At 39.2% G+C, this 20,874-nt stretch overlaps 1 protein-coding gene across 12 annotated transcripts in view; it reads right to left on the reverse strand.

Annotated features, from left to right (window-relative positions):
- camta1b (calmodulin binding transcription activator 1b) overlaps positions 1–20,874 on the reverse strand; it is a 267,076-nt gene that overhangs the window by 236,608 nt on the left and 9,594 nt on the right. For all 12 annotated transcript variants that reach the window (XM_057361347.1, XM_057361352.1, XM_057361351.1 and 9 more), the window contains one exon: positions 8,641–8,744. In XM_057361347.1, the coding sequence (XP_057217330.1) occupies positions 8,641–8,744 (104 nt within the window). The remainder of the gene's footprint in view (positions 1–8,640; positions 8,745–20,874) is intronic.

A 20,874-nucleotide genomic window follows, 5' to 3' on the forward strand; every position in this document is an offset into this window, starting at 1 on the left:
TGCTCTCACTCAATCTACGGAGGTAGCAGAGTGTGAATGTATCATATGTCCAACGCTCGGGCCGCATGTGGCCGACGTCGAAGCATTACCTGAGCCTTCTGCTTGCATAACGCTCAAACCCATTCCAGTGCATCAGCCGTCTTCGTAAACATCCATGAGGAGCGGCGAGCGGGCCAACGCAATCGAGGGTGGAAAATTGAGAAGTATGAAAAACTATTAACTTCTCTGACTCCACACGGCCGTACATTTTAACAACTTGACACCACGCCAGTCCACAGCCATTTGTCAACAACCGGAGGGGGAAAGGCCCCTTTCCAAGAGAACAGCGGTCTCGAGATTTGCTGTTAAATCCCTCCAAAGGGCAACAACAGTGTTTGTGCATCGTCCAAGAGGCTACTGGGAAGAGTGACGGGGGGAATAATGAATTGCATCCGGCTAGTGCCAATCACTACGGCCTGGAAAGTGTGATGGGGAAACACGCCCTATTCCTGTGCATTTGGGAACGTTTCGTAAGGAGAAGAGGAATGGGTTTCATGTAATTAAATAACTTGAAGGTCCGGCAGGCGTGCTTTAAGAACGAGCCATTTCCGTGATTGCATGTGCCGTCGATACGGAGAGAGACCGGTCATGTAGCAAACTGGATGTATGGAAAAAGAAAATTAACAGCAAAGCACTATACGGTAACGCACTCGCGTACACCCAAATGCACTCCGTAAATAAAGCGACAGTCAATTACGATGGCAGCACAAAAGCCTTACCCGGTGGTTCAATTCTAGGGGGAGAAATCTATCCCTCTATCCCTGAATAATTTTACACCTCGGTGCACACGAGGCACGGAAAAAAGGGAGGGGTGATGGAGTGAATCAGAGGTGGGAGACACGGGGAGAAGAATGTAAGGTGGCATACAGCACCGGTTCCTTGAAAGGATCTCGGGGCAAGTCATACTTTGAATCTGGTGAATAGAGAGATCAGATTATCACAATGGTTATGTAATAACCGATCACATGACCTCATCTCATGGGAATTCATAACCGTTTTACATTGTGGCTAATTCGTATGAATTCGTTCACACAAAAACGTACAGTTATTAAAAAAAATGTAATTATCACTGGCACGAAAGAAAATCGTACTAAAATGAGAAGAAGATTCACAAGAATTAGCCACCTTGCAAGTTGGTGATGAGCTGCCGTGATATTTTGTTGGATCGCATAATCCCCAAAGTAAATGACAGGTTAAAAGTCATAAGGAATAAAAGGAGGAAAACAAACATTACAATTAATATAGAATATAGATTTAACAAAAAAGGCATATTTAGAAAAGGACAAAAAGGACACGGATGAGATTTGATCCACCAAGAATTGGTTGGATTGTGAACATTGGGCATACTGTACCAGAAAATATGCAGATGGTTGGAGGGCTAAAAACAATGAGGACTTTGCACAAAAAGTAATCCGCCATTTTCAGATTCAATATTATAATGAAATAATTTTGTGCAGCAATGAATTGTGCGCCAAAGGACCAGGTATAAACAGTGCATTTGAACTTCCCTTGGGTTAAAGTCAAATGCACAAAACGTATAGATGCCTCTCTCTTTTTTGCATCACACTGCAGTGTTCAACTTCGATCTTTCTGCATTCCTTCAATGGACCTAGAAACCCACCTTCACCGTGGACTGACAGCGGCCTCTCCACAAATTATTATTCTGATCATGACTCCAGAGCCACCTTCACAAATCAGCCCCTTACAGCCCAAAGCCTCCCGTTTGCAAAAACAAAGCGGCGTGACCTTTCATCTCGCCCCATCATCTCCTCAGCAGCTCAGTCTCCATCTCCTCAAACATTTGCCTGAACGGAGTCATCTTTAATTACCACGATAGGGGCGACGTGTTCCCCTTCCCAGAAGCAAAGAGGGAATAAATGTTGTTGTTTTTTGCCTCTTCATTTCTGCTAATCAGGAGCTTTGCTCTTCAGTGAAATATTCTCAAGACGAGACGGAGAGAGAGCGAGGGAGAGAGAGAGAGAGAGAGAGAGAGAACACAAGCTTCTCCCTGTACCGATGGTAAAAAGGTCTGCATAATTTGTTTCCACAAGAGGATATGTATTAAAATGAATCTCATAAACATCAAGAGGACTGGCTTTTCTGGCTTGAAGAATGAAATCAAACTCATCAGCATTGTGCTAATCCTTTCAAGGAACCTGTAATCCCCAGGATAGTGGAACATGGCTAAACCCGCTCCAGAGGGGATCCGGTGGATTCTTTAAACAAGCCTGATTATGCCAACAGAGCCACCGTATGTCACAGTAAGGTTTGGACTGGGTTAGAAGTAGAAGTCTTAGAAGTCTGTTTGTGCAGATGTGTCATAACATCATTCAAATTTATGCAGTGGAAAACAAATGGAAACAAAAACACGATGGGGGACAGCGAGCCTCAGCACCAACACCGATGGAATTTACTTCTTCTCAGTGACAGCCACGGAGACCATCACACAACAAAGTTGAGACGAGTATAACTTTATGCAAAAGCGCAATGATGTGGCGACTATTAACAGGGATGATCCGCCACCTCATAACATTGGATACATGACAAGACAACGTACTGTACAGTACAACCATTTCAAAACCTCTGTTTGTCCAACAGGAAACAAGTGTATTTATAGAAAAATAAAAAATGTCCTTTTGACAATAATGTGCGTTCTCTCCACTGTCTCGTCATTAGCCCCGCCCCTCTCGTTTCACGTATTGCTTCCCATCCGTGTTTCATTACCCTCACCTGCCCTGTGTCATTATCCCTCGTTTGTCCTCCCTATATAATACCCTCATGTTTCATTGTCCTGTGTCGGTCATTGTATGTGTATGTATGTGTACCTCGTTCGTGTGCTCCTTGTCTCTTCAAGTCCAGCCTTGTGTTTTGATGTTTTGACGTTTGGTCATGTTAGTTCTTGTTATTTTGGTCCTGCTGTTTTTGCCCCCTCGTGGGAAGTACTTTTGTTTCTGTTTTTATATTTAGTTCGGTCTTCGTTACCCCATTGTGGGTCTTTGTTTTGTGTTTATTTGTTATTAATAAATATCCGTGTTTAACCCCTTCGTCACCGCTGTTGCCTGCATTTGGGTACTTCCACCACGCCAGTCGTGACTAGTAGGCTTCAAACAATATGCTTTTGATAATTTATCATGATTCTCTAGTTCCAGCAAAAAAATGTCTCCCATCACAAAAATGATTCGCCTGATCTGTCCTTGAAAACAATGAATCAATCCAAAAGTTACCCTCAGTTAGTATTTTCCCTCGCTAAACAACTACAAAAAAGGTCAAAACGCAACAGATGTACCACTTGCTAAAACTACATTATTTGATGTAATGGAAATAGAAGCAACAAGGCCGGCTTAGGTGACAGGAGACCCTTCCACTCCACAGAAGCCAAAGGTCTGTTTATACAAACACTGGCTAAATTTCCCAGCATTCCCTGCAGGGTATGAGTTGACTAGCAGCATCTGTTTCCTTTGATTATGTGAGAAGAAAGTCAGACAGACCCTTAAAGAAAAGGACCCAGAGGAGAGGGGCAGTGCCAGCTAAGATTAAGGCAGGGTAACCACTTTCCTGGCACTAATCGCAAGGGTAATACTTCATCAACGGTGCCAATATCTAGATTTCAAGAGCAAAAAAAAAGAAGGAGAGAGAGAATGGAGTATTGGATTGAGAGATTTCAAATAAAAGAAGCGTGCCAACATCTGACAGGGGAACTGAACAGGGCAAGGACTCGCATGCAACAGCACATTTCCTGACACTTAAAACTTTCAGATGCACACTTTGGGGGGCAGATTATTGTGGAATGCCGCAGACACAGCATCTCTCTGTAACTATAAACATGTAAAGGGACATTTGCTACTGCTAACGGCCAAGGCTACTCAAGACGTTTAAGCGAGCCGCAAACACTCTCAATCTTGGCACGGTTTTTATCCCTGCTTCTGGGGAGGAGCGTTTCCATCTTTGGCGATATCAGAGCCCTGTATGGTGGTCCGGGTGATGGCCCCAGAGATCTTTATTATAAAAAGCACACCCACAGGCTCATGCATTTGCAAAGCCTATAAAACATGGGTTTTTTTGTCATTGAGTCAAGGTAATACAATTCAATCTTCAGCTTATGAGATCCGCACGTAAGCTCTCTATGCATCCTGGCTGTTTGCTAAGAGATGGCCTTACATTCAGCACACACATTTTCCTTCATCCTGGAGAACTGTTTCCCCGAAGGCGGGAAATGAATACACAGCCTCTTCTTAAACGTGAAGCTTAGATAGGTCAAACAATGACAACTCCATGCACGAGCGTCTGAAACCCAAACAAGCTTGAGGCCGATAGCACAAACATTCACTCCTCTACGCCGGTCACGTCTCTTATTCGATCTTTTTTCTTCGGAGCAATTGCGATAGGCAAGCTTGACGGGAAAAAGATCGTCCAGGCTGAAGGACACTTCGTCAATAAGTAATACCCACGCTATATTAGCTGCATATTTAGCCATGAGAATCCTTCTAAATTGCTTTTAGACAAAATCATTTAGCGGAGCGCACATCAGAATGCAACAGTGCGTCTTCGCTTAAATTCAGCTCGGTGCGGCGGATGAACTTTGGGCTTTTTAAGAGCAAGGACAGTCGAACATGTGCTGTGCCACACTGTGGAGGCGTTCGCCTGAGAACAATGTCTATTCAGCATTAAAACCATGTCTCGCATCCAAATCGCCATTTCTCCACCAAATCAAAACGAGATCACACCCGGACCTGTTCGAGAGCGTTCCGACTTCGCTTTCCACCACGACAATTGTTTCGAAATTTTGCTCCGATGGTTTCTCGACGTAATATTCTTTTGTTCAGCGGTTATAATAATGTTTCTCTTTCAAGACTCCCTGAGTCCCAGCGGTGTGCAGTAAAGTATAGGAGAGCTATCAAACACACACACACACACACTTCTCTAGGTATTTAAAATTAACAGCAGGGGGTGTAAAGCAACCGACGGTGAGAGACAGAGCGAGAGAAAAAGAGATAAAGACAGGAATTGACTTTTTCGCCATCCCCCAGCGTTCACCCTCCTCGCGTTCATTACGGCACCATTATGGTTTTGATGTTTTTTTCGCCGCCTTTCTGTCACTTTCGTTCTTTAATGTGGTCATCCGGTGCGAGAGTTTTTCAAGTGAACACACGGCCATGTCATTACCTTCACAAGGGTCATTTCCTGTAAGAAAAAGGAAGACCAATCTCACGTAGACTGACGGGAGCAAGCAAACGCTGCATTGATATAAAAAAGATAGACTCCGCTCCTCCACTCCTTCACCTTCTTCCAATCTGAGAAATTATACCTTGTGTGCCTGATATATCCAATGTGTGTCGAAAAACACAGGCTTGGACATGAGCTGTGCTTGTTTGCATGACCTGGTGTCTCGTCAGGCCTTGCTAGAGGTCTCATTATACCTCACCGCTGGTCACTGTGAGCATGGCATTCAGCCTGACACCAGAGCTGAAGCAGGACGACGGCGGTGCTGTTTAGGATCTCGTTCTCATTAAGAGCCGTCCGTGTCACCCAGGAGAGTTTCTGCTCCTAACAGCCTACAAAACTAGCTCTGCTTTAACAACGGCCACGGTGGAGACCAGCCAATGTCTCCATCTGCAGGGTGAGCTACAACGCTTCCAGCTTTCTCTGCATATCTACATCATCTGTCGTTCTCGGCTCCTCGGCCGATCGGTTTGGTTTGCCTCCCTCGCTTTATCTCTCATCTGTGTTCTTTCTGGGCCGTATTCATTTTAACGGTCAGAGATGTTTATCCTGAACGGAAACACTGACAATGATAGCGGGAGCGCTAGTGACTGTATCGAGTTGCTATTCCTGTGAGGATGCAAAATTGGGAGCGAGTCGTGACAGTCACGACCGTGTCAGATTTGGTTAACGTTTTGGGTAGTTCCCCAAGCCTTTCCTGAATGCATGCTCAATACAAACAGCAGCTCAAAGCTTGGTGAAAAAGAATACGGAATCACAGCTGAGAAAGGCTGGATCTTCTTCACCATAAGTTTGAAGGTTAAAGTCAACAGGAAACAGCCATTCGATGGCACATGGGGGAGAGAATGGGTTGGGGGAAAAAAGACTATGAGACCTAAAACGAGACAGAGCTAATTATTCAGTTTTATAGATTATTTTAAATGTGCAACGTTGAATAGGTTTAGAAATGTGTATCGAAAAGGTAAAAAGGTTGACTGTGTTTTCACGTTGGCTTTAAAGGGACAGTTCACCCGAAAATGAAAATTCTGCTACCATTTACTCACCCTCTTGTCATTTTAAACCTGTATGACTTTCTTTCTTCTGCAGAACACAAAAGAATATCATTTGAAGAATGGCGGCACCGATTCACTTCTATTGTATGGACACAAAGCCAATGCAGGTCAATGGGCACTGCTGTTATTCGGTTGAGTAAATTATGTCATTTTATGGGTGAATTTAATGATATGAAAACATTGGAAGTGTCACAAACGTGACCTAGCGGTTTACACACATGCTCTGGCCTTCATTTCAGCTCATTTTTGATTCTATTTCAAAAATAGCTTTTGTTTCAACCTGCATTTTGAGTGTCGGGTGTTTTTTAACCATTTAGCCAAAAATGGTTCTTCTATGAATCGTGAAGCACCTTTGCGCATTAAGGTGGGACATGCGGGAAATAACCACACTTCACCTTTAAAATGAAGTGTTTTGTTGAATGGTGTCTTGATACGAAACACAAACCCATCGCTCAAGTTATGGAAGCGAACTTCTCATGACTTTTCTTTAAGGTGGCTACGTTTGCATCAGCGTGGGGTCAGGCTGTCTTCCCATTTTGCATTGGCACAATTCTAAAATAAGAACTATAAACCAGAGTTGAGGAAGGTGAAATGATCTTTAAAAACCGTCAGGAAACTTTGACGCTTTGGAAGTTGAGAGAAAGGGAGCGCGGAGGCTTTGACAGAAAGCACAGAGGGACAGCAACAATGTTGGCTTCCCAACACGAAGGACTCGCTCTCGAATGAAGAAGGGAGAGAGAAATATCAACCTCTCGGCACCACAATTTCTTCATCTGCAACACAAAGCCAAGCACTGCAGAAAGGAAATAGACTTGCATTCCCCATCCTTTCAACTACGTATACTGTAAATAAACTTCTACATGCAAGATGACAAGACATCGGGGCTTTTCATTCTTATAAGTTATGGCAGTATTGAAATGGAAATTAAAATATTGTAAGAGGCCATGCCATGTCATCACAGGATATGTTGTGTTTTGTTTCCCAGAATCCTTCGCTTCATGTAGCATCTTCATCATGCTATCTAAAGAATTTTTAGGGAGAGCCTAAAATAAACAAAACACTGGAAACCTGAAGAGAAAGCTTTAGTGTGAAAAACACAGTGCATTAAAAGGTATATCATGTCTCATTTGTATGTTAAAGACTTGAAACTTTGAGAAACAAAAACCAGGATTTTGGCGAATCTCTCTCACAAAACCTGTCAAAAATATTCCTGGGTGAAATCTGACTTCAATAGAACACGAAGCATAACTTTCATACCATTATGTTATTTTTTCAATAAGCTATTATTTTCTTTACAATTAAGCACATATAACCCCACATTCTCAAAAATACCATAGAAATATATTTGCTATTTGCTGTTTTTTTACTATATATACTACCACTATGGTCAGATCCTATTATACATGTATAAGCACAATTGTAAAAAATCTTATGACAGTAATAAGAATCGGGGGAAATGTACTTAATTGTAATGAATGTCACCAAAAAAAAAACTTAATATGCATTGTCTTGAGTGTTTGGAAATTAGAAACGTAATTGTAGGCTACCCAGAATAAACTATATTAAACTAGAAAAGCAAATGTAAACAATCATTTTCAAACCTTTGCTTTTCAAAACTATTGTCAGATTTTGTTATCCTGTTCAATGTGGACCTATGGAGATAATGAATTGTTGTTCTGTAAAGCTAAAATCTGGTAATAGAGTTTGTTTCCTTTAAGCAAAAGCGCCATAACTGTAATGCAAAAATATATTACTCTTGAAAATCAAGTTTACACATTGGTACACGCACAAAAACTGCAGATGAACGTTTAGAAGGTTGTTGACATTTCTTTGTTTACATTTGCTTCCTTTCTGTTGAATGTAAATTAAATGTTACTGTGTACCCAGTAATTAAATTTCCTATTTCAAAACACTTGAGGGAATGCGTCTTTATTTCACATGGCGTGCTTTGTTGTACCGTGTTTGTCAGTTAAATACCACGCTGGTTAATCCAGAATAAATGTAATGTAATCAGTCAAAAAGCCACTGGGCTCTTACTGATTAATCTCTCTGGTTAATGTTAATTATCGACAGCAGAAAAGTAAAGAAGCGTTTTTTGAGTTCGGTGGGTCGATCCCACTTTGGCTGGTTAGCTAAATCTAATTCACAAGAACTTGCTTCTCTGCATAGTAAAAAGAAGTGAAAGTTTGCTGTGAAACAAACAAATCAAGGATTCATTGGTGTCTGCAAATAAAAAAATAACGTGGCTGTAAGGAAAACAGAAATATCCCATGAAGCCAAACTGGTCGTCACATTGAAATAAGGTCCTGGAAAAAAATAGGTTTCTTACCTCGTTGGTGTTCCAGCGATGTCTCTCCTTGGGCAGGGAGGAGCATTTGGGAAGGCATTCCAGAAGCTTCTTAGGCAAGTAGATCTTCAAATGTCCATGTTCATCTGTGAACAACATTAAAAGGTTACACTTAGGATGGTCTGTGATCAGGATAAATGAAACATCCAAATGTTAATGTTTAATTAAGATTAAAATTACGGCCACACCATAATGAAGAAAAAAGTGATATGCAAAAACTTGCTTAATGCAAAATACATAATGATAATGTTTTGTTTGTGGTTTGATAAATCAATTCATATAAAACAACATATGTTGCTCATTTTTCAGGGAAAATAAATCATTACAACAAATGTTTTTTTTTTTCATAATTGATACAGTATATGCAGACCTATTTATCGAAAATGTGTTTTATGTTCATTCGCCAAGAATCAACCCGTGAACATGTCGTTGCTAGCGCCAGCTAAACGAAAGCTCTCTACTTAAAGATCGAATCATTTCTTTGTAAATTACAATGTTGTTTTAATTCAATGTCACTGTTGCTCAAGGGACTCCTTTAAGAAAAATGCCCAGCGTTACGTCAGCTTTGACATGTTTATCCAAAAAGTAAAGCTATAAAACAAGCACGAGACCTCAAAGAGGGAGCACTCAAAATGCAATGAACAAAATAAAAAAAAGCCGAAAAAAATCTTAAGATGTTACAGTGAAATGAAAAAGAACATATTTGGAGGACAAGGCGTGCGAAACGCTTTCATCCAGAAATGTTGTGATTTTGTTTTCATTGGGGTTTTTTTTTTAAACGCTCTCGTTCTCATTCTCTCTCTCTCTTATCATGCCAGAGTGCCTGCTCAAATACATAACAACAAAATTGGGCGACGGAGCAAAAGCATTTCAAGGTTATTGATAACCATTTGCATCAAGGGCTCAGGCTTCTTAAGGAACTCAATGTTTAGCCCTGTGGGAGAAGGTAGTTCCACATTGCGTGCCGAGCCTGCTTATGGATTTAAAAAAGCAAGAGTGACTGAAAGAAACAAAAAGAATAAGAGAATGTAAGAGCAAGTGAGATGTGTGGGAGCGTGTCTTCGGTGAAAGACGAGAGACAGAAGTTCTTCCTGGCAGATCTGAGCAGGATGACGATGGTGTGTCCATAGAGACACTGCTTAGCAACCCCTCCCACTCCGGCTTTAAGGACAAACAGATAGCCAGAGGGAGAAAGACCCGTAGAAGGGGTTAGATCACTTCTGTCTTCATAGTCTTACAATGGAATCTAATGCATATTGTTTGTGCTTTACCTGTGAATGAACTTAAAGCCAAATAAATAATTCAAATCCCTGAAGGAAATGCCAGAGTCCATCAAGACAGAGGAACTGCAAACACAGTTCTCTTTCAATCTTCGATCACAACTCGTGGCAAATATGCTGATCATATAAACGTATTTAGTCTGTTAACTTGTGTCATGCCAGAGAACAATTATGTACCTCTTTTATAGCTCAAAGCTTAATGGACTTCTCAGTTGTGTTTCAAGTTTTAAATACCTTATCAGGGCTGTACGTTAACTATTATTGCCCATAGCACTGGTGCTACAGAGGTTTAACATTTAATAGCACAGTCCAAACAGTTGTAGCACTAGTATAAAACGTCTTTTGTCATCTTTAAAAAAAACACAAGTGCAGTTTATCACACGAATAGGCAGGTAACTAACAAATGACATTAAAGTCCCCGTGAACCGGAAATTGCGAGCGTTTTTACTTCCGTATTTTGACGCATTTCCGAGTGAAATGGAATCTCTAATGAGAAAAATATTGGGCGTGGATTTCAACTTTCTCTGCGATTTGATTGGATGTATAAAAACATATATGTCGCACTGTACAGCTCTGCTTGTGAGAAATAAAACAGAAACAAATGCGATCATTGGCATACATTTTGTGGCAAGTATATTAGATAATCTGAACACATTCTGTGAAGCTCTTAGGGAGACAAATGCACACCTACGTTGTAAATAATGAAACATATTTCTATTCAAAAATTTAAGGAAGCTTTTGAACCGAAGATTTAAGTTAAATCAAATTGACTTTATAAGTATTTTGAACTTATTCTTTTAAGTCAGTTTAATATAATATGAGTTGCACAATAAAAAAATTGTGGCCAGTTTTTCCACAGTCTGCAAAAAAATTAAGCAAATTATCACAATTAAATTTGCTTAAAAAAACTGTGTGCAAAAAATAGGGATGGGCTCGAGTACTCGGACGCGAAAGCGACGATAGATGGTGAAAACGGTGATTGTTTGGGTCTATAAATACATTTTTTAAATTAAATATATAAATTTTTTTCTAAATGGTTGTGCTGGCATTTCGGGTGGTACCCAGAGATTTGATTGGTCGCGTTGCGAGATTGCGGTCCAGAGTCAAGTCAGGAGCACAGAAGGGCATATTGAAAGCAAACAGCGATGCCTGGTTTCACTTTGATAAACTTGACGAAAATACAGTCAAGTGCAAAAATGTGCAGCGCCAAGCTGCATACAAAACATACAAATCTACTTCAAGTTTGATTGGTTATCGTCTTACACTCTGTCTGCACCGCACGCGAGAGGCGCGATGCAACGTGACAAAAGCAAAAAGAAACCGAACAAGGCGTTTGTTGTATATCAGTATATTTGTATATTTGGACTCAAACTGTCAGGTGAGACCACTACTATCAGACAGACAAGTCAGACGAGCATAAGAGACTTTACCGTCAGACAGTGAGTGCGTTCACATGTACAGTCTTACTCTGGTTATGCTTAATAAGTAAGGTCATGTAAACACGTAAAACGTTTTTATTTTGTCGGGGAAAGCTCATAAACGGGTGTAAGTTTTTTGCCCATTACTCTGATTTCACGCTGCATGTAAACGCCTTTACCGGTTTTCTCTCAGTTTTGTTTATGTGCGCATGTCTGACAGCGCAATAGTAAAAGTCCCAAACAGAAGTAATAGTAAAATAACGCATAAAAGTCTGCTCTCGAATCATGCAGTTGATGTAGAAACGTCAAAATGATTGTTGCACGTAAAAACAGGTTTCTTTTTAAGCAGATTTTTGATAGATATCCGTTTATTTTGTGCATGTAAACGCGCTTATTGACAGACAGAAATGTGACAGGGCAGAGATGATGCTTCACCTCACGCTGATATTTCTTTTAAATGTTTACTGTATTTTCAAAATCATTAATAGTGAATTTTTGATAATCTAACAGTGTTAATTTAATTATTTACTCAGTCTTGTCATAATTTTGTCAACATAAATTTTCTTATCAGTCTTGTAATTAAAATCTTTTCATTGTCACCATGAGGGACACGTCCCGCCCCCTCTAATGCCCCACCCCCAATTAATCGAATACTCATTTTTCAAACCTGTCCAGTGCTCGAAATGAAATATGATAAAAAATGCCCATCCCTAGCAAAAAAATGCCACAGAAAATTGTATTAAATTTACTAGAAAACTGTGTGCAAACAAATTAAGCAAATTACACAAAAAAACAAGTAAATTTATTTAAGAAACTATGTGCAAAACATAGCCCCAGAAAATTTAATAAAATTTACCAAAAACCAGTATGCAACAAATTAAGCAAATTAAACAAAAGTAAATTAAGTAAATCCTACTAGTAGTTTTTTTCCCAGTGTATTTCACATAACTTATAAAATGTTAATATTATTAAATTTAATATAATTTAAGTTCAAAAGACTTATAAAGCCAATCTGATTCAACTTTTGAACTAAAGCTTAAGTTGAATTTCAAGTTGAAATTTTTGTTTTTTACAGCGGGGGTCCATTTTTATGAGAAACATCTGAGGATCTCATGAGAAATGCCTGAGACGTTAAAGAGATTTCATGTCATTTTTCTTTCCTCCAAGTCTCTCGCTCATGGCAACAGTCACATTAGAATCTAATGACCCACTACTAGTACCCCTCACATTATAAGTTGGTAGATCATTTGCTTTATGCGTCAGCTAAACACACGTGCATGACCAGACAATAATTCATGATAAATGAGCAGGTGCTCTTGAGAAAATTTTCTCTCTTTCATTCGAAGAAACTCAACCAGGATGAATAATAAAAGAACAAGACACTGAGAAACGTATTTACGGGGTAATTAAGGCTGTTTTGATACCCTTACCTATTCTTTATTTCTGTCCGTCTCTCAGTGAAAGCTTTGCAGAACAAGCGAGTGATTCTTAAGACTGCTGTTCAGTCTCATTGTTCTGCATCAAAGTAAGGGGCTTTTAAATTATGCTGACTCCGGCGACTGTGGCTTTACAGGCAAATTTTAATCACAGAGTCAGTCGCCGTCTGCCAAGCGCTGCCTTAAGCGTTTGACTTTCTCCCTATCATGACTGTCTCCCAAGAGTAGCCAATGAGGGGGGAAAAGGCTTCACAACAAAGAAAATGAAAGAGAAGAAAGGCAATGCAAACGCCACTCATACTCGTGCACGTGTGAGAATGTAGGTGGTGAAGTGAGATTGGAATAGAGTAAAACAGAGAGTAACACACTGTCACAGAGTTTCTCAAATGCTGGCAAAGCATTGACGTAATTCAATCACAATCAACGTTCCACTGTGTAAACTAACCAGAAAAAAAATTCTAAATACTTAAGCATCATATTAAAGAATATTTAAATTATTTAATGAAAACATTTACATACATATAGTGTTGCTTTGGTCAACGAAAATTATGACGAAATATGGTCGTCAACGAACCTTTATCACGTGACGAAAACGAGACGAGACGCAACGTAAATGCCGGTCATGTGACAATGACTATAATTAAATTTATAATGCAATATTGTTGACGAATAAAAACGAGACTAAATGTGGTTTACAAAATAAAAACTATGCTAAAATGTCTCTTCATTTTCGTTGACCAAAACGAGACGAGACGAAATGTTATAACGTTATTTCATCTGATGCTTTAACCTAGATGTGGAGCGGAATCCTGTTATTTAAATGTCACCTGGCTGTTCTGCGTGTCTGAGTGAATTATGTGCACAGTTTAACATACAACACGACTGATGGTCGAGGATTTATCTGCGTCTGCACTGTATGAGGATATGAACACATGAACTTCATCTCCAGAGTTGCTCTGAGAGTTTATTTTACGAGCGTTTACCGTTTGAGTGAAGATATCGGCAAACACAAAAAGTCAAGCGTCTTCCCAAAGACCCGTCAAAATAAAAGTCCCGTTAAATTGAACACTCAGACAAAAAATACTTTATTGAACTATAATAACTTTAAACCTCTCTAGCTCCAGTGCTATGTGCAAAAAAAGTCTGCATTAATTTACTGCATTCTGTATGCTACTACAGGGCACTGAGGACAGTCACTCTTTTCCTGTTGGTTCTTTGCAATGCTGGCAAATTCCAGTTGACTTGCGAAATCACTTCCATTTGTTTTATTAATAAAGGATATTGGAAGTCAAATCGGTCTGGGTTGACAAATACTTTGATTTTAATAGTCACACAGCAAGAAAGAGAAAATTTGTATAGGAAAAAGATCGAGAATTGTTTTATCATCGCATCGCAGCCTTCTGAATCGTAATCGAATCGCATCGTGACGTGCCTAGAGATTCCCACCCCTACCGATGGCCTTAAATTCAAGTCAGACGTCTTCCGTGCCTGGAATGGATGTATTCTGAGTTTATAAGGTAACAATAATATAATAAGATAACCTTGTTTGAAATGGGTTTGGCTAAAATAAAATTTTGGTTTTGTCTATACTACTAGGTACTTATACTGACTGGGTTACATAGAATTGCATTACTAAAAAGAGACTAAAATACAATTTTCATTGACTAAAACTAGACTAAAATGTCATCAGTTTTCGTCGACTAAAACTAGACGAAAATAGTCATGGATAATTCTGACTAAAATAAGACTAAAATGCTCAGACTTTTAGTCGACTGAAACTTGACTAGACTAAAAAGAGTATGAATGTGACTGAAACGAATAAAAACTAAAATGACAGCTTGACACAAAGACTAGACTAAAACTAAAATTAAAACAGGCCGCCAAAAACAACACTACATACATATTTGTAAGGCATTCAGGCAATAATACAGTAAAGGACCTCTTCCTCCCCCTTCTGCTCTTTATTAGGTCTTTAAATGCGACAGCATGTGTTTTGTAGCTACAAATTAAAAAGGAAATAACTACCTTAAATACATTTAAATGCTTCAGAAATGCTAGGCTTGCAAATGAATAATATGTTCTGAAACATGTTAAATCATAATTATAAACACTAAACACATTAATGCTAGAGATTACAGCAGTGAAAATTAGAAACCAACATTTGCAATTTACATGTAAATGATATCACAAAACAAAACTTTATTAAGTTTACCAGAGCATAATAAAACACAGTTGCAACAATGCACTTAATAATACATAGCACAAAGTATAGCATCATACGTGTTTTATCAACAGAAAATTATTTAATGGCACACATACGCATAAAATGGCAGTGCTGTTTCAGCTCGTATTTAGATAAAATATGAACAATGCCAACTGTTGGTTTAAATTAACCTTTAAAACGTCCATATTCGACCCAAACACAGGTTGCAACAACCCAGCAATTTTACGAGTGTACATAAACCATAAACATGAATTTGACTCGACGGTATTTAACAAGCTGGATCACTTAAAGATTTGCAAGCTTTCATACTTTAATCTACTGTATATTCAATGCATAAAGACTCGCTGATTCACCAAAGAATAAGGTTTTCATTCTTTTCACTCTGTACAGACTTCCTGGTTACTTCAGACAGAACCCAGTCTGAGAAACGCTGGTGTAGACCAAACTATTTACTCCTTCAAGTTAACAATTACAGATGTTTGCACACAGGCATATACGCTCTACATAATCAATTATGTATGTATTAAGATGAATCGTTCCCGTTTCAAACACTTCAAACTCTACTGGCAGTTGTAAACGCATTCACATTCCACATGAACACCAATCAGCATTCAACACAAACGCCGAGACGCTGCGCCCGCACGTGGCCCTTTTCTAACCGATGTCCGACTCTTGATCTGAGGGGATTTTCGTTGCTTCCTTGCCTTTGAAAAACAGAGCAGAAACACACATCAAACCAGCCCTTCAAAGTAATGTCGAGGATCAGAGAATCCCATCTAAGCTGGGGATACAAAGGTATATCATCACTTAACTCTTTATCAACTCGGTGTAAAGAGCTCTTTAAAATTCTCCAGAAACTCAAGACATGTGCCCAACTTAAGAAAGGCCAAAGCGACGTCTACACTAAAGAAAGCGACGAACACGTCTTTTGCCGAGTGCCACAGAGCCACTGTGAGATCCCTCAATGTCAATAAGCAGCATGTTTGTACAGATCCCAAATGTGACTTTAAGCGACCCCAATAAGAACAACAACAATGTTAGCGACAGAAAAGCCCCCAAGGCACTGTCTTAAAAAAGGCTTTATTTTCCCCGACACTGTTTACATGACAAATCAGCTTAAACTTTATATAGATTACTGCCCTTTTTCAAAATGTTATAAACCGGCACAGCACAGCACAATCTCAAAGAGGTAAACCGATAAACAAAGGATTAATAAACAACACTCATCCGCAAAGGTGTCAGCCAGTCCTGACATTTCTCACACACTTTGCTAATTCATTATTCATGCATTTTAATAGAGTGGATGGATTTAAATGGCAAAACAGGCTAACTGCGCAAAATGGGATCTAGTACTTTCAAATCTGCTGGGCCGCATTTCTGTTCTCCCCAAGCAGGCAGAAAGAAAGTCAGTCTTCTTGTATGTTCCCTCTGAGGATTACCGCATATCCCCGTCTTTAATGACTCCGCACACATACAGTACATCTCATGCATGCACACGGGGCGCTCCGGAAACAGATGGTTTTTACCACTGCAAAGTATAGAAAGACAGGAACGGACACGGAAACTTTCCACACTTCATCAGCCCAATGTCAGTTTTTTAACGGAAGTCTCTATTCTCCATTAAATTGTCAGCTCTGATGGACATTTTCTGTTCGCATTTGTTTATTCCACTGAACGTGCATTCACCTGCCGTAAGCGTTTTTGTCTGCATTTGTGGCTTGGCATACACGTCCAACGCCTCCCTTTAGAAACTCTTCAAAATAAGAACGTTTCGACGACCGAGAGAACGAAATATGCTTTAGATGGCAAATTTGGAGCCTGTCTGAATAAGGAGGGGTGACTTTTACAGATTGGATTCTCTCTACCTCATCATATGGTAGACATGAGTCTGCACAAGGGTGGAGTTTTGGCCATGACTCTTTGATCCCATTTTGGAGAGTGTAGGCTATGTAGGAAATGCATTAAACTAGCTTGATATAATCACAGTTTTTGAAAAACCATCCGCTCTTCTTTGCTCACGCTGACTTAAACGGAGGTCAACTAAATTTGGGCTATTCTCGCACGACAGATAAGACCAAATAGGTAGAGGGCATCTGCAAAGGCAATACAGAGTAAATGTCATGGAGATGAATTACGTCACTTTGTTTTTGCCTGTGCTAATGGATCGAATTTTGGCCCATCTGTTATTTTACAGAAATGTCTCACGAAGGAGCCCAGCTTGTCTCATGAGAAACGTTCCAGAAAACGTAGCCATTCGTAACTCAAATGAAACTTTTAGATTTTAGTCCAAACTAGCGCACTGCAGATTCCACTCATCAATTGATTTTTTTACCTTGCAAAAATGTCTAATATATAACAAAACACAAAAAAGTAATGTCCTCTAGTGAGATGAGCTGTCAGTTAATTATAAAACTTTGTATAATAAAGACTGAAAAATGCTGGGAAAAGCAACATTTACTGCTCCCAGTACAGATATTAGAGGGACGTCTAGGGAAATTTAAGCTTTTTTTCATCCATTTTTTTTTAAAACAAAATTAATGTGACAGAAATAAGGGCTCATTGCGCAGTAGTTCCAAGCGGACAGGGAGAAGGATGGAACTGCATGTTAATTCATCAACGGCTCCGATAAACTTTTCTTCAAGTATCCTCCCTCAACTGCTTTATTACTCGTATGCGCTTGGAAATGCTTGTTGAAGGCAAGCTGGCAAAGAGGGAGGTCTTTTGCTTTTACATTCTGACTTTCAAGTGGAAGTGGAGAAACCTTTGATATCAAGAAGAGGAGCATAAAGAGAAACGCAGGGGGTTGACATGCTATTTCACCGAGCTGGTTTTTCCAACTTTTATACTACAAGCCTTCTCCATTCGTCTCTCCAGAGACCTGTGCATGGCATGAAAATCAGTGGTATAGTTATCTATATGCAAATTGTTTTATGGGATGAAAGGTGAATATTCAGATGCCGGTGAGTCACAACTACAACACGTCTCTCCTCTTAAAGAACAACACGTATATAAAAACAACACAAAACGATTACACTAAAATACACAAAATAAGCCAATTTGCAAGTAAATTATGGACTGCCTCAGGGATCGGTTTTAGGACCCTTGCTATTTTCCATATACAGTACATGCTGCCTCTTGGAAACATTATTAGAAAACATGGAATTAGCTTCCACTGTTATGCTGATGATACTCGGCTATATATCTCATCAAGACCAGATGATACGTTCCAGCTATACAAATTGGCAGAGTGCATCGAAGATATAAAACATTGGATGACTTGTAATATCCTTCTATTAAATTCTAATAAAACAGAAATATTACTTATCGGACCAAAGACACGTGAGCAGAATATTTCGGATTATAACCTGCAAATTGAAGGCTGCACTGTTACTCCAAGAAATACAGTTAAAGACCTCGGCTCGGCTCGACCCCCTGTCATTTAAAAATCACATCTCAAATGTCACAAAAACAGCTTTCTTCCACCTTAGAAATGTTGCCAAATTACGAAATATTTTATGTGTGGCTGACGCAGAGAATCTTATTCATGCATTTGTGACCTCAAGACTTGACTACTGTAATGCACTGCTTAGTGGTCGTCCTGCATCATCAATAAACAAACTACAGTTAGTTCAGAATGCAGCTGCCAGAGTTCTAACCAGGTCCAGAAAATACCATCACATAACCCCAATGTTATCAACCCTTCACTGGTTACCCATTAAGTATCGTATTGACTTTAAAGTTCTTTTAATCACTTATAAAGCCTTAAACGGTTTAGCCCCTACCTACATAACAGAGCTTATAAAACGGTCAGTTCTGGTCCTTGATTCTGATTGGCTGAGCGGAGTTCTAAGCCGTTATAAAATACCTCAATACATAACGGCTGACCGCACCACATAGCCTAAATATCATTTTATTTACTTTATTTTATGAAACCTTGCTAAGCATATGGAATAACCGTTTTATAAAAGCAATAAGCCCCGCGAAGCAGTGGGTTACAGTGCATTTTATAACAGCTACGGGGTTTTAGGCACTCCGCTTTGCGTCGTGCCACAACGCCCTTAGCTGTTATAAAATGCACTGTAACCCACTGCTTCTTGGGGCTTATTGCTTTATTCTACCACACTACAACCCATCACGCTCTCTAAAATCTCAAAACTCAACACCTAGAATAACTAAATCCACCAAAGGGGGCGGAGCTTTCTCATACGTAGCACCTAAACTCTGGAATAGCCTTCCCGATACTATTCCAGGGTCAGACACACTCTCCCAATTTAAATCTAGATTAAAGACACATCTTTTCAGCAAAGCATTCACTTAATGCAAAATATGCTAAATAAACCACCGGGAGACTGCATTTATTAGATATGATTTACTAGAATAATCTTGATTGTTCTATAAACACCATGCACTGTGCTGTTTTTTTACCTTTTTTGTGTTTTTCAGTTTTTCTTATTTGCTCCTGTAAAGCTGCTTTGGAACAATGCACATTGTGAAAAGCGCTATATAAATCAAATTGAATTGAACTGAACTGAACTGAATATGTTGGGATGCATGCATGCACACATCCTAGAGACATCAAATTTATTGCATCGCCTTTACACCAGTTAGTTTGTTGAAGCACTCAAAAAATGATACTTTGACTAACTTTATTCAATTATGGACAGTGGTTCCACATAACAGAAATATGATATCTCTACTCAAATACTTAATGTATGATGAACTAAACTGAATTGAGTAACTAAAAAAAGTATCTAAAAAAGTTATTTAAGTAGAGATAACATGTTTACATTATGTGGATCCACTGTCCATATTTGAATCAAGTTAGTTTAAGGTAAGATATTTTCTGCTATAGCTGTTATTTTTAACACTAACTAAATTCTGTCGGGACCACTGTCGTCAATTATTTAATGATAGCATATATTTAGTCTGGTGGAATGAAACTGTTCTGGGCAAACTCTCTGCCCGTCCATGCAGCCTCCCCCCACCTGGGGAACCAGAACAGTTCCTGATGCGTAACAGGATTAAATGAAAAGATCCGAAGATACAGGCAGATAAGGAGGAGATGGGGATGGAGGTGGGTTTTAGGTGCAACACGATTAAGCAGCTGATAAGGAGCAAAGAAATGCAACTTAAATAGGACGCAGTCTAGTGTGTGTTGTATGACTATTGGTTAACATTGATTAGCTGCACCTGATGTGATCAGCTGATGCAAGCTGAACTCACGTGACCTGCCAGAACTAACGCTACGCTTGATTAAGCAAAATATAGCTCTTATTGTTGTTACCCAGAAGTTGGTTTTGTTGCAATCATGGCATGGGCCAAGTACCTGTGGTTGCTTTTTTTATTAAAGCTACTTAAAATTTGGTCAGCAGGTCCTCAATCCAAGCACATGCTCTACACTTTACCACAATGGTAACTCCCAAAAATATTAACATACCAGAAATTATTTAAAATACAAACATAAAAGAGTATTAAACATAAACAAATATCGCCGTTTCATCATTTTGATAAAAGATGGATAAAATAACATTTTATTGCAACTTTTACTCTCCCTATTCAGCGCCGTGCAAAGCACGATGGGAAGTGGAAATCCTGTTCCTAGTTTCTATACTGCTACTTTAATACAACTAAAGTCATTTATGTATCTCAACTGAAACGGATTAAGTAAAGCGGTTCAAAATCATTTTGTTGCGTTAACTTGATTTATTTAAGTAAATTGAACAAGCATCAAATGTTTTTTTATCTACTTGATTGAAGCATGTTATTTTAAAATGTAAACATTTAGTTAAACCAAAGCATAACTGTTTTAAGTCCATTTAACACAATGCAATTAATTGTGTTTGAACATAAAACCTAAT

Source organism: Triplophysa rosa, linkage group LG20, assembly GCF_024868665.1.
Source record: "Triplophysa rosa linkage group LG20, Trosa_1v2, whole genome shotgun sequence".
Taxonomy (NCBI): Eukaryota; Metazoa; Chordata; class Actinopteri; order Cypriniformes; family Nemacheilidae; genus Triplophysa; species Triplophysa rosa.